Genomic DNA, 24,512 nt, shown 5'->3' with positions numbered 1-24,512 from the left:
GGAGATTATACAAGTTTTTAGCTGGATAAAACCCTCAATCTGAGGGAATCAGAAGAGATATTCTCAAGGAGAGCCTGACGCCTCCGGTCGACGTCGCGTACGGCTGGGTGAAACGGGAGGCCACACGGCTGAAGATTATGCCGTCGGCGAACCCCGACCAAACCGGCGCAACGAACGGAGATCCATCTCGGGCGGAGTGGGCTTTGGATTTGGAGCCCAAAACACATGTCTTTCCCCTCAGTCAGCCCCACCGCGTCCCGAACAACAGACACCACACTCTGCCGCCTCCAACAACCGCCGCGGTGGAAATAAGCCCGACAAGACCAAGCTTTGGTGTTCTCACTGCGGGATGAAAATGCACACCCGAGAAACCTGCTTCAAATTGGTTGGTTTTTCGGATTAGTGGGAGGAGAGTCAGAAAGGGAAGGCGAAATTAGCCATCGGAGTTGAGGAGAATGGAGCAGAGGCCAACGCCCGAGGAAGGGGCGCTGATGGAGAGACACCCCTCACGGCGGCTGCAGTGGCAGACGGAGTGAGGAGATGGGGAAGGCTGCATTCACCGGCAGAATCGGAGGGGGGAGCAGCGGCGTGTCTGGTGAAGGAGGTAATGGGCTAGGGTTTGCAAAACCCAGCCCAATTTATCCTTTAATGCACAGTCCCTCTATTTTTTGAAAATTGCAGCATATACCCCGTGCCTTACAATCTGAACCTTATACTCTGCATAATTTGAAAAATGACCCCATATCATGTGATAGTATGTTTGTTAGTCCCAATAGTTTTAAAATTTTGCACAAATTACCTAGTGATAAGGAGAAAGGGTGGATTTTTTATTGTGGGGCAACAGATACGATGATGCATGATAAGAGTGATTTTGTAAATTTTAGTGATATTATGAAAAGTCAGATACATACTGCAGATGGGGAATTGACATCAGTAGAGGGTAGTGGGACAATTGAGATCTCACCTACATTGAAATTGTCGAATTGTCTCTATGTTCCAAAACTATCACATAAGTTGATGTCAATTAGCCACGTGACGAATGAATTAAATTGCACACTATTAATGCATCATAATTTCTGTGTATTATAGGATATCAGGACGAGGAGGATAATTGGGCATGGCACTGAGCGTCAACACCTCTACTATGTTGATGAGATGGCTCACCAAGGCAGTGCCGCAATGCTAGCTCACGGATCTGCGACTCAAGAAGCTTGGTTGTAGCATAGACGTTATGGTCACCCATCTCATGGTTATTTTAAGTTACTTTTTCCTCATTTTTCTCATCTTAAGGATATTGATTGCTAATCTTGTGTTTTGGCGAAAAACCACAGACAATCTTTTAAGTCTACTGAAACTCATGTTAAAAATCTTTTTCCTTTGGTGCATGCTGATGTTTGGGGCCCTGCGCCCGTTACTGGTGATCATGGTTTTAAATATTTCTTACTTTTTGTGGATGATTGTTCAAGGATGACATGGGTATATTTTTTGAAAAATAAATCCAAAATTTATGAAAAATTTGTCTTGTTTTACAAATCAATCCAAACTCAGTTTTAGACACAAATCAAAGTGCTTAGGTCTGACAATGGGAGGGAGTTTGTCAATCGAGAAATGTCAAATTTTTTCAAAGATAAAGGGTTAGTTCATCAAACCTCTTGTCCTTATACCCCCGAACAAAACGGAGTTGCTTAAAGGAAAATAGGATCACTCTAGAAATCACTCGTGCCTTATTTTTTTGACTCAAATGTCCCAAAATTTTTGTGGCCCGAGGCAGTTGCTACATAGGTTTATTTGGTGAATCGTCTCCCTACAAAAATATTGAGTATGAAAACTTCGCTCCAGCTTTTATCTTCTCTAGCCAAAGTACCCAAACCTCTTACGCTACCACTTAAAGTCTTTGGGTGTTCTGTGTATGTTCATGTTCCTAAACACGAAAGAACAAAATTTTCCGCTTGCGCCATAAAATATGTTTTTTAGGGTATGGAATAAACCAAAAGGGTTATCAGTGCTTTGATTCATTCTCTAGGATGATAATAACCACTATGAATTGTAATTTTTTGGAGTGCGAGTATTATTACACCATCCTTAGTGGTCGGGGGAAAGTAGAACTGTCGATAGGTCGAGTGGACCCCTAAGCTGGTTTATGTCACATCCAAGAAACTCTGTCGTGTAACCAACAGAGACAGTTAGTACTGCCGCCAAGCCTGTCTTGTCGGCAACAGAGCCTCCTCAATCGTCTTAACCTGATAGTCTTCCTCCAGAGATATCCGAGGTAATTCCTGAAACCAGCATCAATAGTACAATTATTCCTAATGACTCTGCCACAGAACCGGAGGAGAATGTTGTTGCGATTGACGGGGATACTGGACAATATATACTCCTAAATAGGAGCATAAGGGGTGTTCCACCAAAGAGATACAGTCCAGAACGCGTCTCGAAGAGGAGTAGATATTCAGTGGCAAATCTGGCTAAAGCTAATTTGACAGAGATAGCGAGGGCATTCTCGGCTGCCTTGTATGATGAAGGAGAGCTTCCCAGAACTGCCGAGGAAGCAATGGGAATTCCACATTGGAGGGAGGCAATGATTGTAGAGATGAAGTCACTAATGAAGAACAAGACATAGGAAGTGTGTCTGAGACCCGAGGGATCAAGATTAGTGGGATGTCGTTGGGTGTTCACAATCAAGAGAAGGCCGGATGGATCGATTGAGCACTATAAAGCGAGGTTGGTAGCAAAAGGTTACACGCAAACCTATGGAGTTGATTATGCGGAGACCTTCTCACCAGTGGCGAAGATGAGTACTATCCGCATGCTATTCTCTATTGCTGCAGCAAAGAATTGGCCACTGCATCAGTTTGATGTGACTAACGCCTTCCTACATGGCGAGCTTACCAAACCAATCTATATGGAGGCCCCATCCGGATTTGATGGAGAGTTCAAGGAAGGAGATGTTTGTAAACTTAAAAAGACGCTCTATGGTTTGAAGCAGTCACCAAGGGCATGGTTTGGACGGTTTACTGAGGTAATGAAGAAATACGGATACAAGCAGAGTAATTTAGATCACACCCTATTTCTCAAGAAGAGGGGAGGAAAGATCACCTAGCGGCAAAGAGCTTAGACATTTTCGCATGAGGTGCCGAGTTCGAGCCCTCTTAACATCAGTTGTAATTTCTTCCTGTCTATAGTATAGGAGTTTTGATGTGTAATTTTCGAGCTTTTATATTAATGGATTAAAAACACACAAGTTTAATTAAATAGCTCTAATATTACAACCTATCTGCAAGAGTACAGAGTCGATTGTAGTACTTCGAGTGTCGAACCACAGGGAGGCGTAGGCTATTTAACTCCAAAACAAAGGAAAGCATACTAAAAATGATCTTGATTTGAAGGTTTTGGTTTCTACAAATTAATGATGATCTAAAGCTACAAGTTAACGAAAGACGGACTCTTTGAAAGGAAATATGTCACTCCAAGTTGCTTACTAGGCTTGTATTGTTCTACACCTATATTAAAAGCACATATTTGGGATTAATTAATCAACCTAATCGCGTGCACTGAACATGTTTGCGACGTATAATTCACAGTCAGCTGAACACTTGTTCCATGAATTAATTTTCGAAGATATTAAATTCCTGCAGAAGTGCGGGAATTAAAGATCATCTATTATGCGAACTTACCTAATCCACTATTAAATTATCCTCTGAACAATTCTAATTCAATAGCAATCCAACAATCAAACACTCCTAAACTATGTTAAAGAGACAATAACAAAGGAATTAACATCACTACGTTATTAGCCAAAAATATAGTGAATAAATATTGAGCACATTGTTGGACACAAACATATGATTTCAATGGTGTAAGAACATTTTTACAAATCCTAGATTACAACTTGGAGCAACATAGAGAGCTTAGCCTAAAAACATTGTGAAATATGCAATAAAAACCGTAGGATTCAAGCTCTCGTTGAGTGGAATCGGGATTTGGAGACGGATCGTCAGAATGTTGGCGAGAACTTCTTCCTCCTCTCTTTCTCCCTTTTCTCTCTTTTTTTCCTCTGCCAAAAAAACGTCAACCCCCCTGACACCTTTTTTCCTCCTCCAAATTCTACCCAATATCCTCTCTCCAAAAATCAATTCCCCCTCTGCCCAAAAAATAACCGTCACATCCACTCTCTCTCTCCCCTTTTCTTCCAATTTTTGTTGAATCAATAACATGCTCTCCCCTACGTCCCTATCTTCTGCCCTTTTTCCCTCTCTCCACTTATGGAAACTGCCGCATAAAACTGCAATATTGCAGTTAAATTGATCCACCCGGCCGGGTACATTATTAGGCATAAAATTCACCCGGCCGGGTGGCTAATTTTGAGAGCTTTCTGTCCTCTCGCTGCCTTCCAGAAATCACCCGGCCGGGTACATTATTGGGCATGAAATTCACCCGGCCGGGTGGCCACTTTTGAGAGCTTTCTGCACAGCTTTTCACCCTACGAGCTTCCTTCTTTGTTTCACCATTTACTCCTCTTCCTACACCATAAAACACACTTTTGCAAGCATCAAACTATATAAATCATGTAAAGTTATGGGAATAACAATGTAAATTTGATTCACATCAAATACCCCCAAACTTATTTACTTGCTCGTCCTCGGGCAAGATCATATAAAACACAACACTTTGAAGCTCAACTCACAAAAGTTTTTTCAAAAGTTTTCAAAAGAATGAATCCTGTAGAGACATGAATGACAAAGTCTAAACCCCCAACAATTCCAATCAAGATTTCCCACTGTCATGAACCTATCACTTATCAACCTAGAACTTCAAGTCAAGGTGCATTTCAAAGTAAGTCCAAGCATGTGATCATACAACTCAAACCGTCATCATTGACTCGTCAAACATTACTTATCACATAGACTCGCGGATTTCAAATCAAACTTCATTAACTCTACCAAGTTATTTACAAAGCATCCACAAGCATCAACAATAAGGTCCAAGGTCTTAATTCGAGGTTGTAATGAGGCTAGGGATGAGGTAGGATAAATATGGATAGTGAGCTCAAAGGCTACACATTTGAGTGCCAAATTCTTCATTCCTACAACTTCCTTCCAAAGATTAATCAACGAAAAAAATTTACAACCAAACTCGAACTCCCCCAAACTTGAGATCTATTCTAGACAAGATTACTTCAAACAAATATAGAAGCTCTATCTTTATTCCATCAAACTTTTTTTTTGATAAAGACCTCGACTTTTGCAAATTTGGAGGTCGTCTTTTTCTTTTTCTTTCTTTTCTAAGAACTTCATTTTTTTCACATTACATCAAGTCTAAATATGTCTACTCTTTACATTTCACCACCCACACTCAAACTCAAACCACAAAGCTCTAACTTGTATTTAGCACCCAAATAGTAGCAAGGTCTTTCGATGAGGCTAAAATGAGGCTTATTTAATTAGCTAAGTGATAGGCTACGTGTTTACACAAATGATAGGAAATTAAGCTCAAAGTGGCTTCTAGGGGATCATGTGTAGGACTAGGCATGTGATCATTTGGCCATAGAGTTCATCCTAGTGCCTTATCCTCCCATATCGTTGACACAAATGAATACAAGCACGCAACTCGATAAAGCAAATTGATCCAAAATAATTTCCACAAGACATATGACTTTCATACTCTCCTCAACTCAAGAAATCGGATGTAGTCACAACATGCTCTTTCAAATAAATTCATGCACATATTCTATCCATCCTAAGCTTCAAAGATCAAGTAAGATCAAGCAAGATTTCCCAACCAGAAAGCCGAAGATCTAGCATGCACCCGTCAATTACATGATTCACAACACTTTAGCATATAATACACCCAATAAACATGCATCATGCATAAAAAATCAGTCAACTTCAAACAACCCCCCCAAACTTGAATGCTTCATTGTCCTCAATGCAAGCAAGGAAGAACATAAAAAGTAAAGGGAAAGAATACTCCCCCAAACTTGGCATGATATCCATAGTGCATTCGGGTGGGAGGGCGGGTGTATTTTCCTTTGTAGGTGTGCTTCCTCATAAGCTCGAATGTGAATCCTATCTCCACGTTGCTCCTACAAAAAGAAAAATTAAAACAACAAAAAGAAAACAAAATACTCAATTCATAAAATACATCGAAGGAAAGAATTGAGCGAACAAAACCCTCGATTTATTAAGAGAAAATAAAGAAAACTAAAAACTCATTGGGTTGCCTCCCAACTAGCGCCTTTGTTTAAAGTCGTTGGCTCGACTTAGTCTTCTAGCTACAACTCTGAAACAAAAAATTAAAATGTTAGAAAACTATACAAAGATAAAAATAAAAAGAATCCTAAATTAAATAACCAGTTGCCTCCCCGGCAACGGCGCCAAAACTTGATGTGTAATTTTTGAGCTTTTATATTAATGGATTAAAAACACACAAGTTTAATTAAATAGCTCTAATATTACAACCTATCTGCAAGAGTACAGAGTCGATTGTAGTACTTCGAGTGTCGAACCACAGGGAGGCGTAGGCTATTTAACTCCAAAACAAAGGAAAAACATACTAAAAATGATCTTGATTTGAAGGTTTTGATTTCTACAAATTAATGATGATCTAAAGCTACAAGTTAACGAAAGACGGACTCTTTGAATGGGGAAGTATGTCACTCCAAGTTGCTTACTAGGCTTGTATTGTTCTACACCTATATTAAAAGCACATATTTGGGATTAATTAATCAACCTAATCGCGTGCACTGAACATGTTTGCGACGTATAATTCACAGTCAGCTGAACACTTGTTCCATGAATTAATTTTCGAAGATATTAAATTCCTGCAGAAGCGCGGGAATTAAAGATCATCTACTATGCGAACTTACCTAATCCACTATTAAATTATCCTCTGAACAATTCTAATTCAATAGCAATCCAACAATCAAACACTCCTAAACTATGTTAAAGAGACAATAGCAAAGGAATTAACATCACTACGTTATTAGCCAAAAACATAGTGAATAAATATTGAGCACATTGTTGGACACAAACATATGATTTCAATGGTGTAAGAACATTTTTACAAATCCTAGATTACAACTTGGAGCAACATAGAGAGCTTAGCCTAAAAACATTGTGAAATATGCAATAAAAACCGTAGGATTCAAGCTCTCGTTGAGTGGAATCGGGATTTGGAGACGGATCGTCAGAATGTTGGCCGGAACTTCTTCCTCCTCTCTTTCTCCCTTTTCTCTCTTTTTTTCCTCTGCCAAAAAAAACGTCAACCCCCCTGACACCTTTTTTCCTCCTCCAAATTCTACCCAATATCCTCTCTCCAAAAATCAATTCCCCCTCTGCCCAAAAAATAACCGTCACATCCACTCTCTCTCTCCCCTTTTCTTCCAATTTTTGTTGAATCAATAACATGCTCTCCCCTACGTCCCTATCTTCTGCCCTTTTTTCCTCTCTCCACTTATGGAAACTACCTCATAAAACTGCAATATTGCAGTTAAATTGATCCACCCGGTCGGGTACATTATTAGGCATAAAATTCACCCGGCCGGGTGGCCAATTTTGAGAGCTTTCTGTCCTCTCGCTGCCTTCCAGAAATCACCCGGCTGGGTACATTATTGGGCATGAAATTCACCCGGCCGGGTGGCCACTTTTGAGAGCTTTTTGCACAGCTTTTCACCCTCCGAGCCTCCTTCTTTGTTTCACCATTTACTCCTCTTCCTACACCGTAAAACACACTTTTGCAAGCATCAAACTATATAAATCATGTAAAGTTATGGGAATAACAATGTAAATTTGATTCACATCAAGTTTATTTGTAATTTCCTCCCTTATATAGGAGTTAATTTTTTTTTTAAAGCTCACCTGCCTGATCATTTATGTAGATGATATGATTCTCACTGGGGATGATGAAGAGGAAATAAGTCAGTTGAGGAAGAACCTTTTTACCGAGTTTGAGATGAAAGACTTGGGTCTCTTAAAATAATTTCTGGGAATTGAAGTAATGCGGTCCAAGAAGAGAATATTTATAAGTCAGAGGAAGTGTGTTTTGGATCTCTTGGTGGAAACTGGAATGCTGGACTGTAAGCCTGCAGAGACTCCAATGGTGCAGAATCATGGCCTTCGACTGACAGAAGGAGCTGAACTTACACACCAGACTAGATACCAACGTCTCGTGGGTAAGGTTATCTACCCTTCTCATATGAGACCAGACATTGCCTATGCAGTGGGGTAGTTAGTCAATTCATTCATAAGCCTCAAGTCGATCACTGGGAAGCTGCCTTGAGAATTGTGCGGTATCTAAATGGGACTCCCGGGCATGGAGTTTTGTTCGAGAATCATGGGAACTTGGAGGTACATGGGTTCACTGATGCAGATTGGGTTGGAAACCAAATGATCGGAAGTCGACTGCAGGATACTTCACCTTTGTGGGGGGAAATCTTGTAACTTGGCGGAGTAAAAAATAAAAGGTGTTAGCTCTGTCGAGTGCCGAAGCGGAGTTTCGTGGAATTAAGAGTGGATTGACTAAGATCCTCTGGCTGAAGAGGTTGATGACAGAACTTGGATTGATGTCTAAAGAGCCGTGTAGACTCTTTTGTGACAATAAAGTGGCGATCAGTATATCTGAAAATCCAGTGCAACACGATCGAACAAAGCATGTTGAAGTAGACCGTCACTTCATCAAAGAAAACATAGAAGCAAAAGTGATAGACCTTCCCTTTGTTCGGTCAGAAGATCAGTTAGCAGATATTCTCACTAAAGCAGTGGATTCAAGAAGCTTCCATGGAGTATTGAGTAAGTTAAAAATGAGTGATCACATTGTTTAACTTGAGGGGGAGTGTTGGAAATAAATCAAGAAGATATGCAGAGATTAGGGAATTGACTTGTAATTGATTGTAATTATTTTTTTCCTGATTTGTAGCTAGGGTAAATCTTATCATATGTAATTAACCCTAAGCCTATTTAGGCTGTGCAGTCCTCTTCACAATTAAACAAGTTGAATGAATATATTGTTGGTTTCTGGGGATTACAAGAGATACAACCGGACGTAATACAACCCAAAAGAAAGAATACAAAAGGAGAAACTGAACTTAAAATTACAACGGAAAAATGAAACAACTAAACCGTGAATTAGCCGAGTCGAGGAGGCCTCTTCCCGCAAGACGAGATACGCCCCGGTAGTGCTCTCAGTTTGGCGTGTCGTCCCCAAAGGTAAAACGGCTACGTCTCTGGTGAAGCAGCACCGCTATCAGCAGAGCTCCGGCGAACTGGATGGAGGAGAGGGCAGAGCTTCGACAGAAAGACAATGCAGAGAGAGGGAGAGAGCTTATGAATGCAGAGAATGCTTGTTTTTGTGTGTCTAATGCAGTGGTATGGCTAGCCTATTTATAGGCCAAACCACCATGCATGGTCAACCAAGCCATTGAAGGCTCATCATGGCAAATTCGTAACCGTCGTCGGTTACAGGCGTGTGGCAGTAGTGTGCCTTTCGCGTGTGGAGCATGTGGATTTCTTATGTGGCAGCCGTGACTGTGCCTCGCTTGACGATGTGTCAAGCCACTTGGATTGCTGACTCGGCGGTGGTCTAAAAAGATTAGTTTGGGCCAAGCACCAAGCCCAAAGACCACCCAAAGACCAAGATCCAGATCGGGATCGGGCCCGCGGCCCGCGACCACGGGCACGGGCTCGGGCGGGCGGGGGGGCGGCGGCGGCGCGCGTGTGGGCTCTTTCACCCATCTTGGTCCACTATAATTATTAAGTAACATCACATTAAAATATGCATTAATCCTCCAATGTGGGATAATTAACACTTAGTTAATTATTCCCTAAGCTCCAACTCCAAGCTTTAATTAAAAGCTAATTATGCTCAACTTTAATCCACTATTTCTCACTCACCGGAAATCGGATTTGAGAAAGTGAATATAGTACATTTATCTACGTAAAATGTAGATCGACGCTATGTCATTTAATTTCACAAAATTAAATATCTCGTCACATTTATTATTTGGTCAAAATCCATTGACCGGACATATTTAATCCATGATTTTTTACATATATGATACCAATATCCAACACCACTAAACTTTTTCTCACTTCCTCTTATACTTTTTAGATTAATCACCCCACTCCGCCAATGCCATGTGGAGGCTCGAAGATTCAGGAATCAATTACGATAAACTTCATCGACCCAAAATTATGTGTAAATTCTTGTAAAATTTAATGATTAAGCAACTAGCATATGTTTTAATGCATACGAGGGTAGTACATGAGTGATAGTACTAGAAATGCGGAAGGGATCACCTCATGCATTATATACTACATTTGCTAATACACCATTATAAAGTGGACATGTGGAACCCATAATTATGGTAGAATCTATTTTCAATACAACCTCTCTCATATTTCCTCGCTTTACCATTTTTAATCTAAATGCGTTAACTCTTTTTATAAATAATTGTATTAGTAATTAGCATATCTAAATTTTTTATTACGAAGAGAATTATGCTTATTATGAGAATTATGAATCTATTTAAACCTAATTAATTAGCCACACGATGTCTTTCTATAATATAAGCAAATACACTTGTTTATACACGAATGTGTTCTTCTTTGCGAAGAAAATAATGGGAAAAGTTATGATATTTTGTATATGATATATATAGCCTAAACAACTTAAAGCACATGAACTTTAGAGTGAAAAATAATCACAACAAAATTTTAATTTTTGAATAAGTCATGCAATATTTGTTATTTTTATAGGAATCATTTATATCGTGAAATTTGTTTCAATTAAATATGAAAAATTAAGAAAATAATAAAAGAAAAATTCTTTTGAAACAATCACTAAAAACTTATGTTGCCATTTTATATTTTAAAATAATCAAAATACTTATATTATAAATCCTCGGTATTTAGCATGTGGTATATCATAGCTATGAAATCATTGAGAATAAATCATTTGGCTTAAGTAGGAATCTTAATAATAAATTCGTTCAGAATAAGTAGCAATGTGATATTATTAGTATTTTTTTAAAAATGAGATAACACAATTAATTTGATTAAAATATTAGAAATAGAAAACAAAAGAGAGAAAGTCACGGAAAGGCTAAAGAGATTATGTTAGAAATAGATTTTCTTTCCCTCAATATAAATTTACATGTCCACTTTATGATGGTGTATTAGCAAATGTAGTATATAGTGTACGAGGTGATCCATTCCGCTAGAAATGAGGGTCCCGCGCTTGTCTGGGATTTGCATTATTCCTCAATTACGGGTCGATTCATTCTAATGGGGATTTTAGAAATATACTACTATCATCAGGTAGAATTAAATACTCCATATAATTATCAAATAAGTTTGGTGTTTTTGAAGGAAAAAAAAAAGAAACAATTCCAAATTAATTAAGAGCCGTACAAAATTTAAAACCAATTTAATCTGTTTTCTATATTCGCATATGTAGAGAGAGTGATTGTAATGAACTTGGACGACCACTCGTCTATGTGCAGTTGTCCCTACTATATATGGAAACTAGTAGCAGCCAAAGGCCCAAAGCTAAACGTAACAATCTTCACCCAGTAATAATTTGAGTAGCAATTAATGAGTCATTTTCTATTAAAAATACCCATAAAGTTGCAGTCAACCGCGAGAAGCTAATTGGGTGAGAGATACTTTGGCCAATTTCTGAAAAAGACAAAAAAGAAGATAGAGTAGCCAAGTTAAAGTTTGTCGAGTATATTTTTCATACTCCTTTTTAGTATAACCCTGCTTTTAAATGTGTGTGTGATGTGGAAACTAGTGTAGGGGTTGCACCTCTTTAATTGGGATTTTCACTTGCAATAAATAGTGTTATTGAAAATTGCAAAATAAATGAAAACTGAAATCCAAAAATATTATGTAGATATTTAGTTATAATAAAGGATTGGTTAGAAATATCATTTAATTTGAGCGAAATTTGATAGCATGGTCTTCAACCCATTAGGAGTACCTTCACGAATGAATGTAGGACAGATATTTGAATGTTCGCTCGGGTTAGCAGGGGGTTTGCTAGACAGACATTATCGAATAGCGCCTTTTGATGAGAGATATGAACAAGAAGCTTCCAGAAAACTAGTGTTTCCTAAATTATATGAAGTCAGTAAGCAAACTGCGAATCCATGGGTATTTGAACCCGAATATCCAGGAAAAAGCAGAATATTTGATGGAAGGACGGGAAGCCCTTTTGAACAACTCGTTATAATAAGAAAGCCTTGTATCTTGGAAACTTGGTCTTTAAAACTGTCTACCCTTGTTTGCATTTTCAGTTTTTGATGTTTCACTGATAACTACTCCCAATTTGTTTCAGTTAAATTGATTCAATGAACGCACATCATGTCTAAATAAATTATACTCTATCTGTTCTTGTTCCTTTATAGTTGAGTCATTTTTTTATTTCGTAAAGTTCTCACATAGTTGAGTCATTTTCATATATAGTAACATTTTTCTTTCTTACTTTATTCATTTTTTTCTTTATTCTTTCTACTTTTTTACATTTCTTACTTTTTTATCTATTTAGTTAACACATTCAACATCACTTCTTAAACTCCGTGCCGAAAAATTTCGTCTCAACTATGAGGGAACGGATGAAGTACTAAAACTAGTAACTTCCTTTTGGGATGGGGAATGGATGCCTTCTAGATTAGATGTGAGCAAGTATCATTTGGATAGATGCAACACAGATCCCGATGTATACAACAATACAAATCTTTGTTTCAGATAGCGGCACACGTCTAGTGTAGGTTAACTATATTGTATCCAAATGTAAGTCTCGTCACCAGCGTTAAGGATGATGTATCCTTATTATGGCTATATAAAGGCAATGCATCCCAAAGAAAAGAAGAAGAAGACGACTTCAGCAACCGAATTGATCATTGGTTCGTATTGTTCTCTCTGGCGTTCCACCAATTTGTATTCCCAAAATAAACCAACTTTTGTTGCAAGGAGGTATAAAGTCACTACGCCAAGTTATCTCTAAGAACTACGTAGTTTGTGGCACCATTGGTCTTTTGGATCTTTGATATCCTTTTCATTATAGCTGAAAAAGCATCCTTTTCCTGCATCCACACAAACTTGCCTAGAGTTAACATTTCCAAGACAAATGCTGAGAATTTGACTATGAGCCACATACAAATCTTGCATGAATTTACAAAGAGCTTAAAACATAAGGAGCCTGTCATGGCCAAAGTTGTGTCACTGGAGCCTAAGCATAGGATGGGTGATGTGCTGGCAAATAGGCTCACAACTGTGAAGACATGTTAAAATAGGACTCATAAACCAGAATCATCTATAACTGTTAATATGGCTGCCGTACGTCCAACACCTATTTGTACAGACTCTCTAATCACTATAACTTGAAGCCTGGTCAGGGATTTCGTGCAACAACACAATACAATGACAATTTACTTTTCAAAAACACTAGCAGTGAGATGACCACAGGGATAAAAGTAGCTTCGACTATAATCAAAGGAGGTACTTTTTATTCTGGTCATTCAAGTAGAAGCATCAAAAGAACCAAATACATTCATAAGCAATGGGACTTCAGTTTTATTTGATCTTTCTGATAGTTGTAAATCCACAAACGGCAGATATTCCATAACTTTTAATAAAACTATTAGATCCAACAACAATTTAACTTTTCACAAGTGTTGAAAAGATGTAAGAACCGAAGAAAAAAGAAAATTTAAAACATGAATAGCATAAGGTAATTTGAGGGAGAAAAAACAACGGAAGATGAATTTCCTGACCTCTTTTGTCTTCAATCTGGATCTGAATTTAGCCAGAAGATCCTTCGTGGTCACTGGCGTCTTTGGTAGTAGAACAGCCCTAATTTCCTCTTCAGTAACTGGTCCAGTTGCTGGTGCCGACACACTTTTTGATGATGTGGGTGGCATTGCACCTTTAGGATGTGCAGCGCTTTTTAAGGATGAAGCATTCTCATCTTTCACAGCTCTTGTTTCCTGTATTCCAATAAAAGATTCCACTGAATAAACCAACCACAAACACAAAGTATTGACCTATGGAAGAACCGGAGGACCAGCATAAGAGTAAATGAGCACTGCTGCACAAATGCAATCTCACATTTTCTGTTTTCACTTTCTTTAAAGGTGCACTGTTCGGTGTTTTTGAATCATCACTGCCTACTTTTCTTTTCCCCTTGGACGATTTTGAAGTAGATGGTGTCCCACGACCAGCTGTGGAATTTGTTGCTTTAAGGGGACTGTTGTTATGAACTGGCTCCTCTTTAGGAGCTTCCTTCTTTGGGGCGATTACTGGTGATATATCATCATCCGCCTAACATAGGTGGAAAAATTAAATATCCAGAAAATCTGGGTTCAGAACCTTGAGTTGAAGAATTAAAAATTTTAACTTCATTGAAAAACAAAATTAAATTTTTTTCTCATAAACTTCCAAACAATGCAAATAGGTTCGTTTCCAAGAAACCATGTGCAGGACATTGGATGTTTATCAGGTTCAAAATCCGCACCACCAAGGCAATGTGTTTGTGTGTTCACATAAACTCCTTGAGATAAAAACAACAAACTAGAATGTGGCATCAAACAACATACATCATCGTCATCGTCGTCATCCTCGGAGTCGGAATCATTCAGCCCATTAGACCGCCCAAGTAGCTTCTTCAGCTCTTTTCCAGATTTACTCAGTCCTCCCTCCTTATCTTCTTCGTCAGCTTCATCCTCATCCTCATCATCCTGAGATAAACGAAATATCCAGAATAACACCATCATTTAAACCGGGGCTTCAATCACAACACATGCATGGCGGTAATGGATGTCATAATCATTTAGTGGTTGTGTCAATGTCCTATGAGAAATGAAAATAAAAGGTTGGCAGGGAAACAATATATCATTTGCTCCAAATAAAAAGGACTGCAAAACAAACTATCTTTTTTTAAGTTGCACATTCAGCCAGACTCATGTGATCCACCGTGCATACTACAGTGCAGTGCCTTTCAAACTATAAAAAGACCAGGAAGAAGTTCATCATCTAAAGTTAGTTCCTTGAAAACCTATAACATGTACTCCCTCCGTCCATGAAATAATGTCTCTTTTTGCCATTACGGGACATCCTTGATTTTGGTTTAGTTAGGTCTACCTAGCTTATATGCTTATCAGCTATAAGAATTTTAAACAGCTAACATCTTGACATAATAACTGATAGCACTCAAGAAATTGTACTCCCTCCGTCCCATTAAAGATGACCCACTTTTCTTTTTGGTTTGTCCCAACCAAGATGACCCATTACTTAAAATGGAAACCCCTTTATCTCTACTTTATTCCCTCTCTCTTACTTTACTCTCTCCATTTAACACACAAAATAAAAGTGCATAAAATCCTGTACCGCCCAAGGAAGGGGTCATCTTCCTTGGGACGGAGGGAGTATGATTTATGCAACATCAGCTACTCCATGAATAGGGATCATTCAAACTTGCAACATCGAAGAAACATATGCATGCATCTTTAAGCAAATGGAAGATTTTATTGAGTATTTATCATGAGGTTCCTTCATTCCAGTATATATGAAACTCAGCTAAGTTCTAAAGGTAGAATAACAGCAAATTATGACCTGCTTAATTTCTGGAGGTGCAGGGATCTCAGGGGCCAAATCTTCACGTTCCTCTGGATCAATCCCAACTGCTTCATCATCGTCAGTGAAAATTTCTTCATGTTCCCAATCATCACCTGATGACAATCATCAAAAGGTCAGAGGGGGATGACCTTTCCTAGGTAATAGCCACTCCATATGTGTCTCTACTATGAATACGGTTTACACCAACTGAAGGTTTAGTGAGTTCTGAAATTAGTTTTCTAAATTTCTAAAAAAATTCGCTTGAAAAAGAAGTAAACCGAGAATTAGAAAGCATAAACTCTATTTCAAATTATATTTTAGCAAAAAAATTTAATTTCAAAACTTAAGTTTGTTGAAAAATGTGTTTAATGGTAACATATGACAGATACAGAGCATTGTATATATGATGCATGAACTTGAAAGGTCTATAGCAGATGGCTGGCAAAGATAAATTTAAATTGAGAAAGTGAGAAATTTCTGTGGGATGACATCACAAGTCATTGCTAACTGACCACATGATAGAACCATCTCTACTTTTCCTACACACTCAAACCACCACATGCATATGAGAATCCAGTAACAGAATCATGAACGAAGAGAAAAATATCAACACTCACCCTTCTCAATATCATCGTCATCAAAGTCAAGGTCACCACCTCTTGGACCTTCTTCATCGTCATCCCCACTTTTCTTGTTGAGACCCAACCTGTTTTTTCTTGCTGACTCTTCATCTTCATCTTCGTCTCCTCTATCTGAAGCATTGGCTTCATCATCATCCCCTGTAGTTTTTTTGCGCCCCCTCCCACTACCAGATGCACCTTCCCGACCATCAAACTTCTCAACTTCACCAAAGGCTGCAGCTCCATTGTTTGCTGCTTTCATCATCCATCTCTGGTAGCCATCAGCTGTTTTCCTTCTATTATTCATTTTTTCTTCGGCTTCCTCCAAGGTTAGTTGCTTATATTGTGCCACTTTGTTGAAATTGTACCTATAATCAATAACTATGAAATGCATATTCAAAAGAGTAATAACATGGGCGTAAAGCAATGCTGATTACCAGGACCCAGCAGGAATAGCAACAAATTCCTTTCCTTGAAGCATTAGAAGATAATATGTGGCTGTCTGTGTGCCCTCAAGGTGACCATGGAATTGAAACTGACCCGTTTCGTCTTCCAGTAGCCAAGGTTTATTCTTGAATTTCTCCTACAGAGAAAAATTAAATGATGAATGCAATCGGTTATCGAATGACATAAAAAAAAGAAAAAAAGAATGTGCTGAATCTGCCAATTAAAATTCAGTGTTTGCAGTAATCTTATTCTAAATATACCTCAGTCCAAGAAAAGTGGGAATGGTCATGAAGATTACTATAGCAACAGGGGTGGATCTATTCAGTGGCTGCATTGTTCTCCAGCCTAAAACATTTTCTTATACCCATGTACTCCCTCTGTCCCATTATTCATGGCATGTATTCCTTTTTAGGCCACCTTATTATACATGACACGTTTTCTTTTTAAGACATATTTATTACTCATAGAACTTTAAATAATATAAATTCCTCACACCACTTTTCAACTCTCCTGAATATCCGTGACCAAAAAATGTGTCATCGATAATGGGTTGGAGGGAGCATTTTATTAAGACTAACCAAATTTAGCCCAACCCAAATATAAGAAATTTTGTTAACACTTTGAATTGAAAGAGATTCTGTTAGTATATAACATACAAAATCAGTTATTGATGAGTTTATGCATTGAAGTTCCACAAGGCACAGCTTGTGTGAACACCAAAATATTTTGGTATGTATATAAAATTGAGTGTGCCAAATAGTTTATTTTTCAGCTGACTCATTTTCAAATTTTGGATCCACCCATGTATAGCGACTTCCTCAACTACAAATAACAAAGTTGAGAAAATATGAACATAAAAGATTATTTCCTAACGACAAGGCTACTGGAACAACATCACAGATTCGCAATTGTCTACAGAAGGACATGTTAGGAGATTGGAAAATTAGACGATCACATGCATGACAGAACTCTTCCACAAAAAAATAGTAATGATATAGCAAGTTTCAACAAATGGAAACTAGATATTGATTCAGGACAAGAAGTACCCGCAGAGTGTCAGTCACTTGGCGCCCCTGCAAACCTTCCTTCTGCAAGGTCCATTTATTCTCATTCTTCTTCTTAAAATTTGGTAATCCTGAGGCAAATCTTGCAATGAAATAATTTTTGTCGTTGCTGGAACTGGCACGTACATTATATTCCTACATTCAACAGATAACATCCACTTTTAAACATATGTCAAGGAAAATGATCTCTGATGCAAGTGAGCATAAGAACAGAATATTGAATGCAGTTCAATCACCAATATTCACTTTCTCTGTGCCAAATGTTAACAACAATGCAAGTTTTAGAGCCTCTAAACTATCTCCAAAAATGGTTAAAGTTAAAACTCATAAATGTACTTTAAGTTTTGGTTATATAACATGCCATGTCAACTAGAACCTGGAAACCTACAGACAAAAACAGACAACCATCATTTTGACTTCAGATGCTAAAGCACACCAACTAACTTGATATTTTAGTTCATGTAAAAGTATATTAACAGAAACAAACAATCCATTCTCTTATACTTGGATGGAGAAGTTAACCAATGATTACGATTGCTAGAAAAACCTTTGAATTACTCGAGTCACAGAAATGACAACTCATTCACTTAATATTCAGAACTCCAAATTGTCTACAGATAACCGATATAAATATAACCATTAAGAGTCTGCGTTCAAATTGACATCCAACAGATTTAGAGTTGTATCATCCAGTTATCTGCAGAAGCATACTGAAATTAATGTAGGGATAAGATACATCAAATTATTTCTGAAAATTTTCAATAAATTTTTCCAATAATGACGAACCCTAATCAGGCGAGTGATAGGGGTTCCGCACTCGTAGCACTTGGAACGTTTCTCGGCCATAGATTTGCCACAGCTCACGCATAGCGTCAGGTGCTTGCACGTGCTGCCGTAGAGCTCCGTCGTCGATCCACAGGCACCGCACGACGGCTTCAATATCAAATCAATTGACATCTTTCCCCCTTCCTAATTTACTGATATAAAAACCCACAATTAGGAATGACAGAGTAATTGAAAATCAAGGGGGTGCTAGGGTGTAGACAAATCGATGTTAGGGTTCAGGTAATATTAGAGCTGAGAAGCTTGAATTCAACCTCGTCGATCAAAGGCAAACGCTTTCTTTCAGAAATAAATCTAATTTAGGATCGGAGATCGATTCACTCTCTGTTTCGTAGTAAACCCTTTTCTATAAACATTGAAAATCTAAATTCTCTCCTAATATATGTGGAAGATTACTGTTATTCAAAAATAGACACACCATAATATTTATGTTGATGTAATAATTTGAGATATAATGTTTTCATAATTTTTTTCTTGTATTACGTTTTATATTTTGACTAATTTATTTAACGCTCTATAGGGATCTGATCAATTGTTAATTAATTAGTAATTCAAAATCAAGATCAATTTTTAACTATTAAATTAAGAGATTCAGTGTTTGATATAATATTAAGTAGATTATATTTTAAATTTAAATAATTATTAAATAAAATTAAAGGGTATTAATGTCAATTCTCTCTTATTTAAATTATTTCAAAATTTTAAATTTACGTAACTCACTCGATTTAAATTATTTTTGCGCAAAAAATATATCAATTTAAAGATAATTTTATAAGGATTCTAAAGAGATCCCAATTGCATATGTTCTGACGACGTTCGGATGATGGAATTTGATGATTTTTATTTCAGTTTTTCGTATATGTTGATAAGCAGATTTTTATCAACAAATACCTAAAAAAATCTCAATATAATTCATGTAAAATCTCAACATAATGCATGTAAAATCTCAATATAATACATGTAAAATCTTAACATAATGCATGTAAAATCTCAATAAAACTATGTTGATATTTTCGTGTACTTGTGTTGAAATACTCATGTCATTGTTTTGATATTTATAATACACTATGTTGATATAAAAAAATACGAAAATAATGATATGATAATAGAATGACGATCTTACCCTTTTGTTGATATTTTGTTTCCTATTTGTTGAAATTCGTAAGATTTAAGCACATTGATAAGGCTAATTTCATGCATTGATTAAGGAGTTGAAATTATGCATTTACGGGGTCTAACACATTTGTTTAAGCCATGTGTGTAGAAAGTTTCGCCAGGTCCAGAAAGAAAAGAAGGACGATTGCATGGCGAAGGGAATCGGCTATAAAAGTGAGCAATATGGAGAAAAATGACTAGACGGAGGAAGCAGCGAAGCTGAAGGGCAGAACTGAGATTTCTGCGAAGGCTTCTAGAAGATCCCCCGCGCCTATATAAGAGCAAGAGCATGCAGTCAGAAGGGGACCTTTTTTGGGGGGGAGACGCTGGGGTTTTTGGCTCTTTTAGCTCACTTACTTCTACACACTTAGGGGGATGTCCCGGGAGTTGTAAGAGATTTTGGGTTTCACTTTCTGTTAGTTGTTGGGTAACACCGTCCTTGCGTAGAGCGAAGATACAATTTACAGCTTTTATTTCATTTCTGTTACTGTGAATTTCATCGAGCTTCGCTATTCGAAGCTCGACTCTGTTTTTTCTGTCGAATTAACCAGGTTTTATGCAATTTCTGTTTTCTGATATGGCGATGTTTATTTTGAGTATGAATGATGTTTATTTCTGAGTTCGTCGTTATTTACTCGATTGGGTGCTTTTCGCATTTGCTTGTTGAATTGGAGTAGAATCGTTGACGATTGTTGTTGATCGGAATAGATTTGCTGAATTGGAGTTTATGGAGTTGATTTTGGTTGTAGTTGGGTTCGGATTGTTTGGATCCGGAGTGGATTGAGCATCCGACGTGTGGATCTGAACAGAGTAGTCGTAATTTGATGCCTCATTTCCGTATTTTTATTTCCTTCCGTCTAGTATATGTAGATCTGTTTAACTTCCGGCTAATCACAAGTTTTCGACGTCCGAACTTTTACATTCTGTTTGAATCTGGAAATCTGCTCTGTTTTTCTTCATGTTCACGTTTGAATCAGGTAAGGAATGCATATCGTTGTTAGTTAAATTCGTAGTTTGTTATCTGCAGTTTTTCATCCGTACTTGTTGTTTCTAGAAAATGGTCCCCATTGTTTACTCGCTTTCTGTCTAGCTATATTAGGTAGTCGTTTACTCGGTCGAGGAACTTAGTTAGATATCTCGTAGTTACAAATATGTTCCAAGCATGCATGATGTTTACAGTTTCCTAGGTATATTGTTAGATTTAATTCCTGAGTCTAGTAATAGTTCCACCTCAACCCAAGTTTGCGTGGCAGCAGCCATTCACTTTTCCAGAGTCTTCTAAATGCTTTCTTACGTGTCCATCTTCGTGGGATCGATCCCTGCTTCCTTGTACTAATTCATAGTATAGCGGGTTAAGGGTTTTGAATGCGGAATTTGTGTGTCCAACGACTGAGACTTCTGAGATCCTCCGAGTTCCTAGACCTTGTGATCTAGCGGATTCTCTGGTTTGAGAAGTTTGACCTAGCATAAAAGCACACACAGTATTTCTATCAGCACTTCACTCATCCACTCATTTCAAAATCTAATGGTGAAAATTTGGTCTTGATTTTGAATTATGATGATATAAGTAATAGAAGATGACCTACGTTCCATATTTATATCATTGGATTATGATTTATGATAGGGATGTCAATCGGGCCAGCCCACCGGGTTTCGAGCCAACCCTATTCGGGTTGCGGGTCAATCGGGTGCGGGCTAATCGGGTTGTTATTTTTTCGGGTTATAAAAGTTCAACCATAACCCTAGAAGCTCGGGATTCGGGCTAGCACATCGTGTTAATCGGGTTGCTACCGATAAAATTAACATGCGGTCAATCCAATAAATAATGATAAAAATTAGTTATATTTATAAAATGTAAAATATTTAATTATGATAAATTTGAGATATATGAGTAAACTCAAACATAAATATGATCAAATACTAATATTTGAGATTTATGCAAAATAAAACATAAAACATCAAGAAATTTTAAAGCATGTTTAGAAATTTAAATATATTTTTTAGTGAATTTGATGTTTCTAATTCATTTATCTTTTATTATATTAATAAAAGCTTAATATATAATCTATATATTTAATATATAAAATAGAAAGTTATTTTTTTCAGTAATCTATATTATAAAATAATCAATGGAGTGTCGAATTAGAGTCAAACAAATAGAACAATATAAATTTTATCGGATTTTCGGGCCAGCCCATTGGGTTTTTGGGTCTGGCTCTAACGGGTTGCAGGCTAATCGGGTGCGGGCTAATCAGGCTGTAATTTTATCGGGCTGAAAATTTTCAACCCTAACCGTATAAATTTGGCGGGCTATTCGGCCTAGCCCACGAGTTGTGGGCTAAATTGACATCCCTATGACCATGGAATTCGACTGAAACTTACAAATTAAGAATTTTTGGAAAACTAGATTTTTAGAAAGTAAAAGAAATAAAATTATGAAATTCCTTAGAATTATGACAGTAAACTCAATTGGTATTAATATAATACTATATTAAATTTTAATTTTATTGTGTGATATAACGAATAGGAATAAGAAGATGTAAATTATATGACTTTAAAATATTAAATGTATGAGTTAAAAATATGTGAATATTTTTTATTAAGTATTTATATAAATTAATATTTTGGAAGTAAAGATTAAAATCAAAATTGTAAATTCAATTAGTATTAATATACTATAATATATATCTAATTTGAATTTGTTGCATGTTAGAATTGAGTTGGCAAACAAAATTTTGAGAAAGAACAAGAGAAAATATTAACTCCATAGCTTTAAAATATTAAACAACTGAGTTTAAAACATGTGATTAATTTTTTTATCGAGTTTCGATGTAACGTGCAAAATTAATGGGTAAAATAGGAGAGAGAAATAGAGAAAAAATTGTGAAGCAATTTTCATAAAAAAGGATATTCTATTCGTATTACCATAGTTGCTCGAATTCCTTTTTAGGATGTTCCACTTAAAGTGAGTCATTTACTTTTTTAGCGAAATATAATGAAATATAAATCATTTTCTTAGATCTAGTGGCCATAAGAAACATATCACTTATGACAAGATCGTGAGAGTACCGATTTGAATGGACAGACCAAAATGAGCGTGGGAGAGTATTAAAATTTATATTTTCATAAAATTGTTAAAGCATTCAAATTTTTTATGTAGTATTTTATTATTTTTTACATTCTTAATAAAAAAATATATTGAAATATAAACTTTTTCTTTCTTTTAATTTTGCAGGCACATTGCAATTTTTTTAATGAATTACATAAAATATTAAGAACGTGGGTGATCAAATTCAAAAGGTGTGTATCCCAATTTTTAAGGTCTTGCATGATAGTGCATGTATCACATCTAATGAAGAGCCTTCATATTACAAACTTGGAAAACTCACATGCTCCGTACCAGATCATCCCACCATAACAGATAAAATCAAAAGTGCCATCTCACCTCCGGAAAATGTCTCTCACACCATACACACATTCAACAACATTTGTTATGATCTTGTTTCAGATACTCCCTCCGTATTCAAAAAATAGAAACATTTGAAACGACACGGATTTTAATGCACAATTGGTAAAGTAATATGATCTAGATTCTTCCCTTGATGCGGATATATAGTTGCTTTGTGATCATATCATGGTCGGGTCCTTTTTAGTCTTTGACGTGATATAAAACTCCATTTATGGTCGGGTCCTTTTTAGTCTTTGACGTGATATAAAACTCCATTTCTCGGTGGAGTACACGAAGGCAATGTGTATAGTACATAGCTTAGAGTATACATAAGTTGTTTATTCGGACATGATGCATGTCTAAATGTGTTATACTCTATAAAATATTTTAATATAAACATGTAATTTTTTAAAATTATCCTATAAATCTTTGGAATTGGGGATTTTTCGATATATCCCAACTGATTCTATATTTTTATTGTACGATACATTTTCTTAATCATTGTGAAAACCAACCTAGAGCGTATTAAAATAATATAATAAGTATAAAGTCTATGATTTAATTAATACTCCCTCCCTCTATTCCTCGTTAATCGACATCGATTGACTTGGCATGGATTTTGAGAAACATAGTGGAAAGAGAGTGAAAAAAGTTAGTGAAATATGAAACTTACTTTATATATCAATTTTATAATAAAATATGAGTGAAATGAGTTAATGAAATATGACATTACAAAAAGTAGTACTAAAAAATAAGGGTGTCAATTAATAGTGGAAGAATGAAGTAGTATTTAATGTATATAAAATACTATTACTCCGTCCCACCAAAATATGCACCCTTTCCTCTTTACTTCTTCCTACAAGAGTATGCTCATTCTAATTTTGGAAATTATTTTCTCTCTAATGAACCGAGACTCATTATCCACTAACAATACTTTAATTATTTATTCTTTCTTCATTTATTTTATTTTACGAATTATGCATTAAAATACATGTCCGTCCAACCTAAAATGCCTACTTCTGTGATACGAGGGACTACTATTTAGGAGTATTTAGGGAATTCATAAATAACACTCTTTAGCCAAAGTTTTTATGTAGTTGTGTTTAGTACTTAAATGAAAAGTGAAAAAAAGTGAAAGTAAGAAAAAAGAAGAATGAGAAATAAAGTTAAAGAGATATAAAATATTGTTTTTTTGCTATAAAAATAAATATCTCATTTATAGTGAGATTACCCATACTCCTCATAAGTGGGATATAGGGAGTAATATTTAAGAAACGTAGTATGACTTAAGATTGAACTACGAGCAATTTTTGTGGCGGAGGGA

General features: G+C 36.6%; 1 protein-coding gene across 1 annotated transcript; it reads right to left on the bottom strand.

Moving 5' to 3' along the window:
* Nucleotides 1-12,673: 12,673 nt before the first annotated feature.
* Nucleotides 12,674-18,940, bottom strand: LOC121745320 (transcription initiation factor IIF subunit alpha-like). The gene is made up of 9 exons (XM_042139176.1): nt 18,529-18,940; nt 17,725-17,877; nt 16,669-16,814; nt 16,229-16,599; nt 15,609-15,724; nt 14,594-14,734; nt 14,106-14,318; nt 13,772-13,984; nt 12,674-13,081 (listed from the first exon to the last, which is right to left on the bottom strand). The coding sequence occupies exons 1-9, from the start codon at nt 18,697-18,699 to the stop codon at nt 12,983-12,985; spliced, it is 1,623 nt and encodes a 540-aa protein (XP_041995110.1). The 5' UTR covers nt 18,700-18,940; the 3' UTR covers nt 12,674-12,982.
* Between the last annotated feature and the right edge of the window lie 5,572 nt (nt 18,941-24,512).

This window comes from Salvia splendens, chromosome 8 (assembly GCF_004379255.2).
Source record: "Salvia splendens isolate huo1 chromosome 8, SspV2, whole genome shotgun sequence".
In the NCBI taxonomy this organism is placed as follows: Eukaryota; Viridiplantae; Streptophyta; class Magnoliopsida; order Lamiales; family Lamiaceae; genus Salvia; species Salvia splendens.
Note: the sequence above shows the minus strand (reverse complement) of the source record. Positions and strands in the feature narration are given on the sequence as shown.

Coding starts and splice junctions, on each gene's coding strand:
- LOC121745320 (XM_042139176.1), bottom strand. CDS start 18,699: ATGTCAATTGATTTGATATTGAAGCCGTCGTGCGGTGCCTGTGGATCG. Junction 17,878..18,528: donor CTATCACTCGCCTGATTAGG/GTTCGTCATTAT, acceptor TGTTGAATGTAG/GAATATAATGTACGTGCCAG. Junction 13,082..13,771: donor CCAGATTGAAGACAAAAGAG/GTCAGGAAATTC, acceptor GTGTGGATGCAG/GAAAAGGATGCTTTTTCAGC.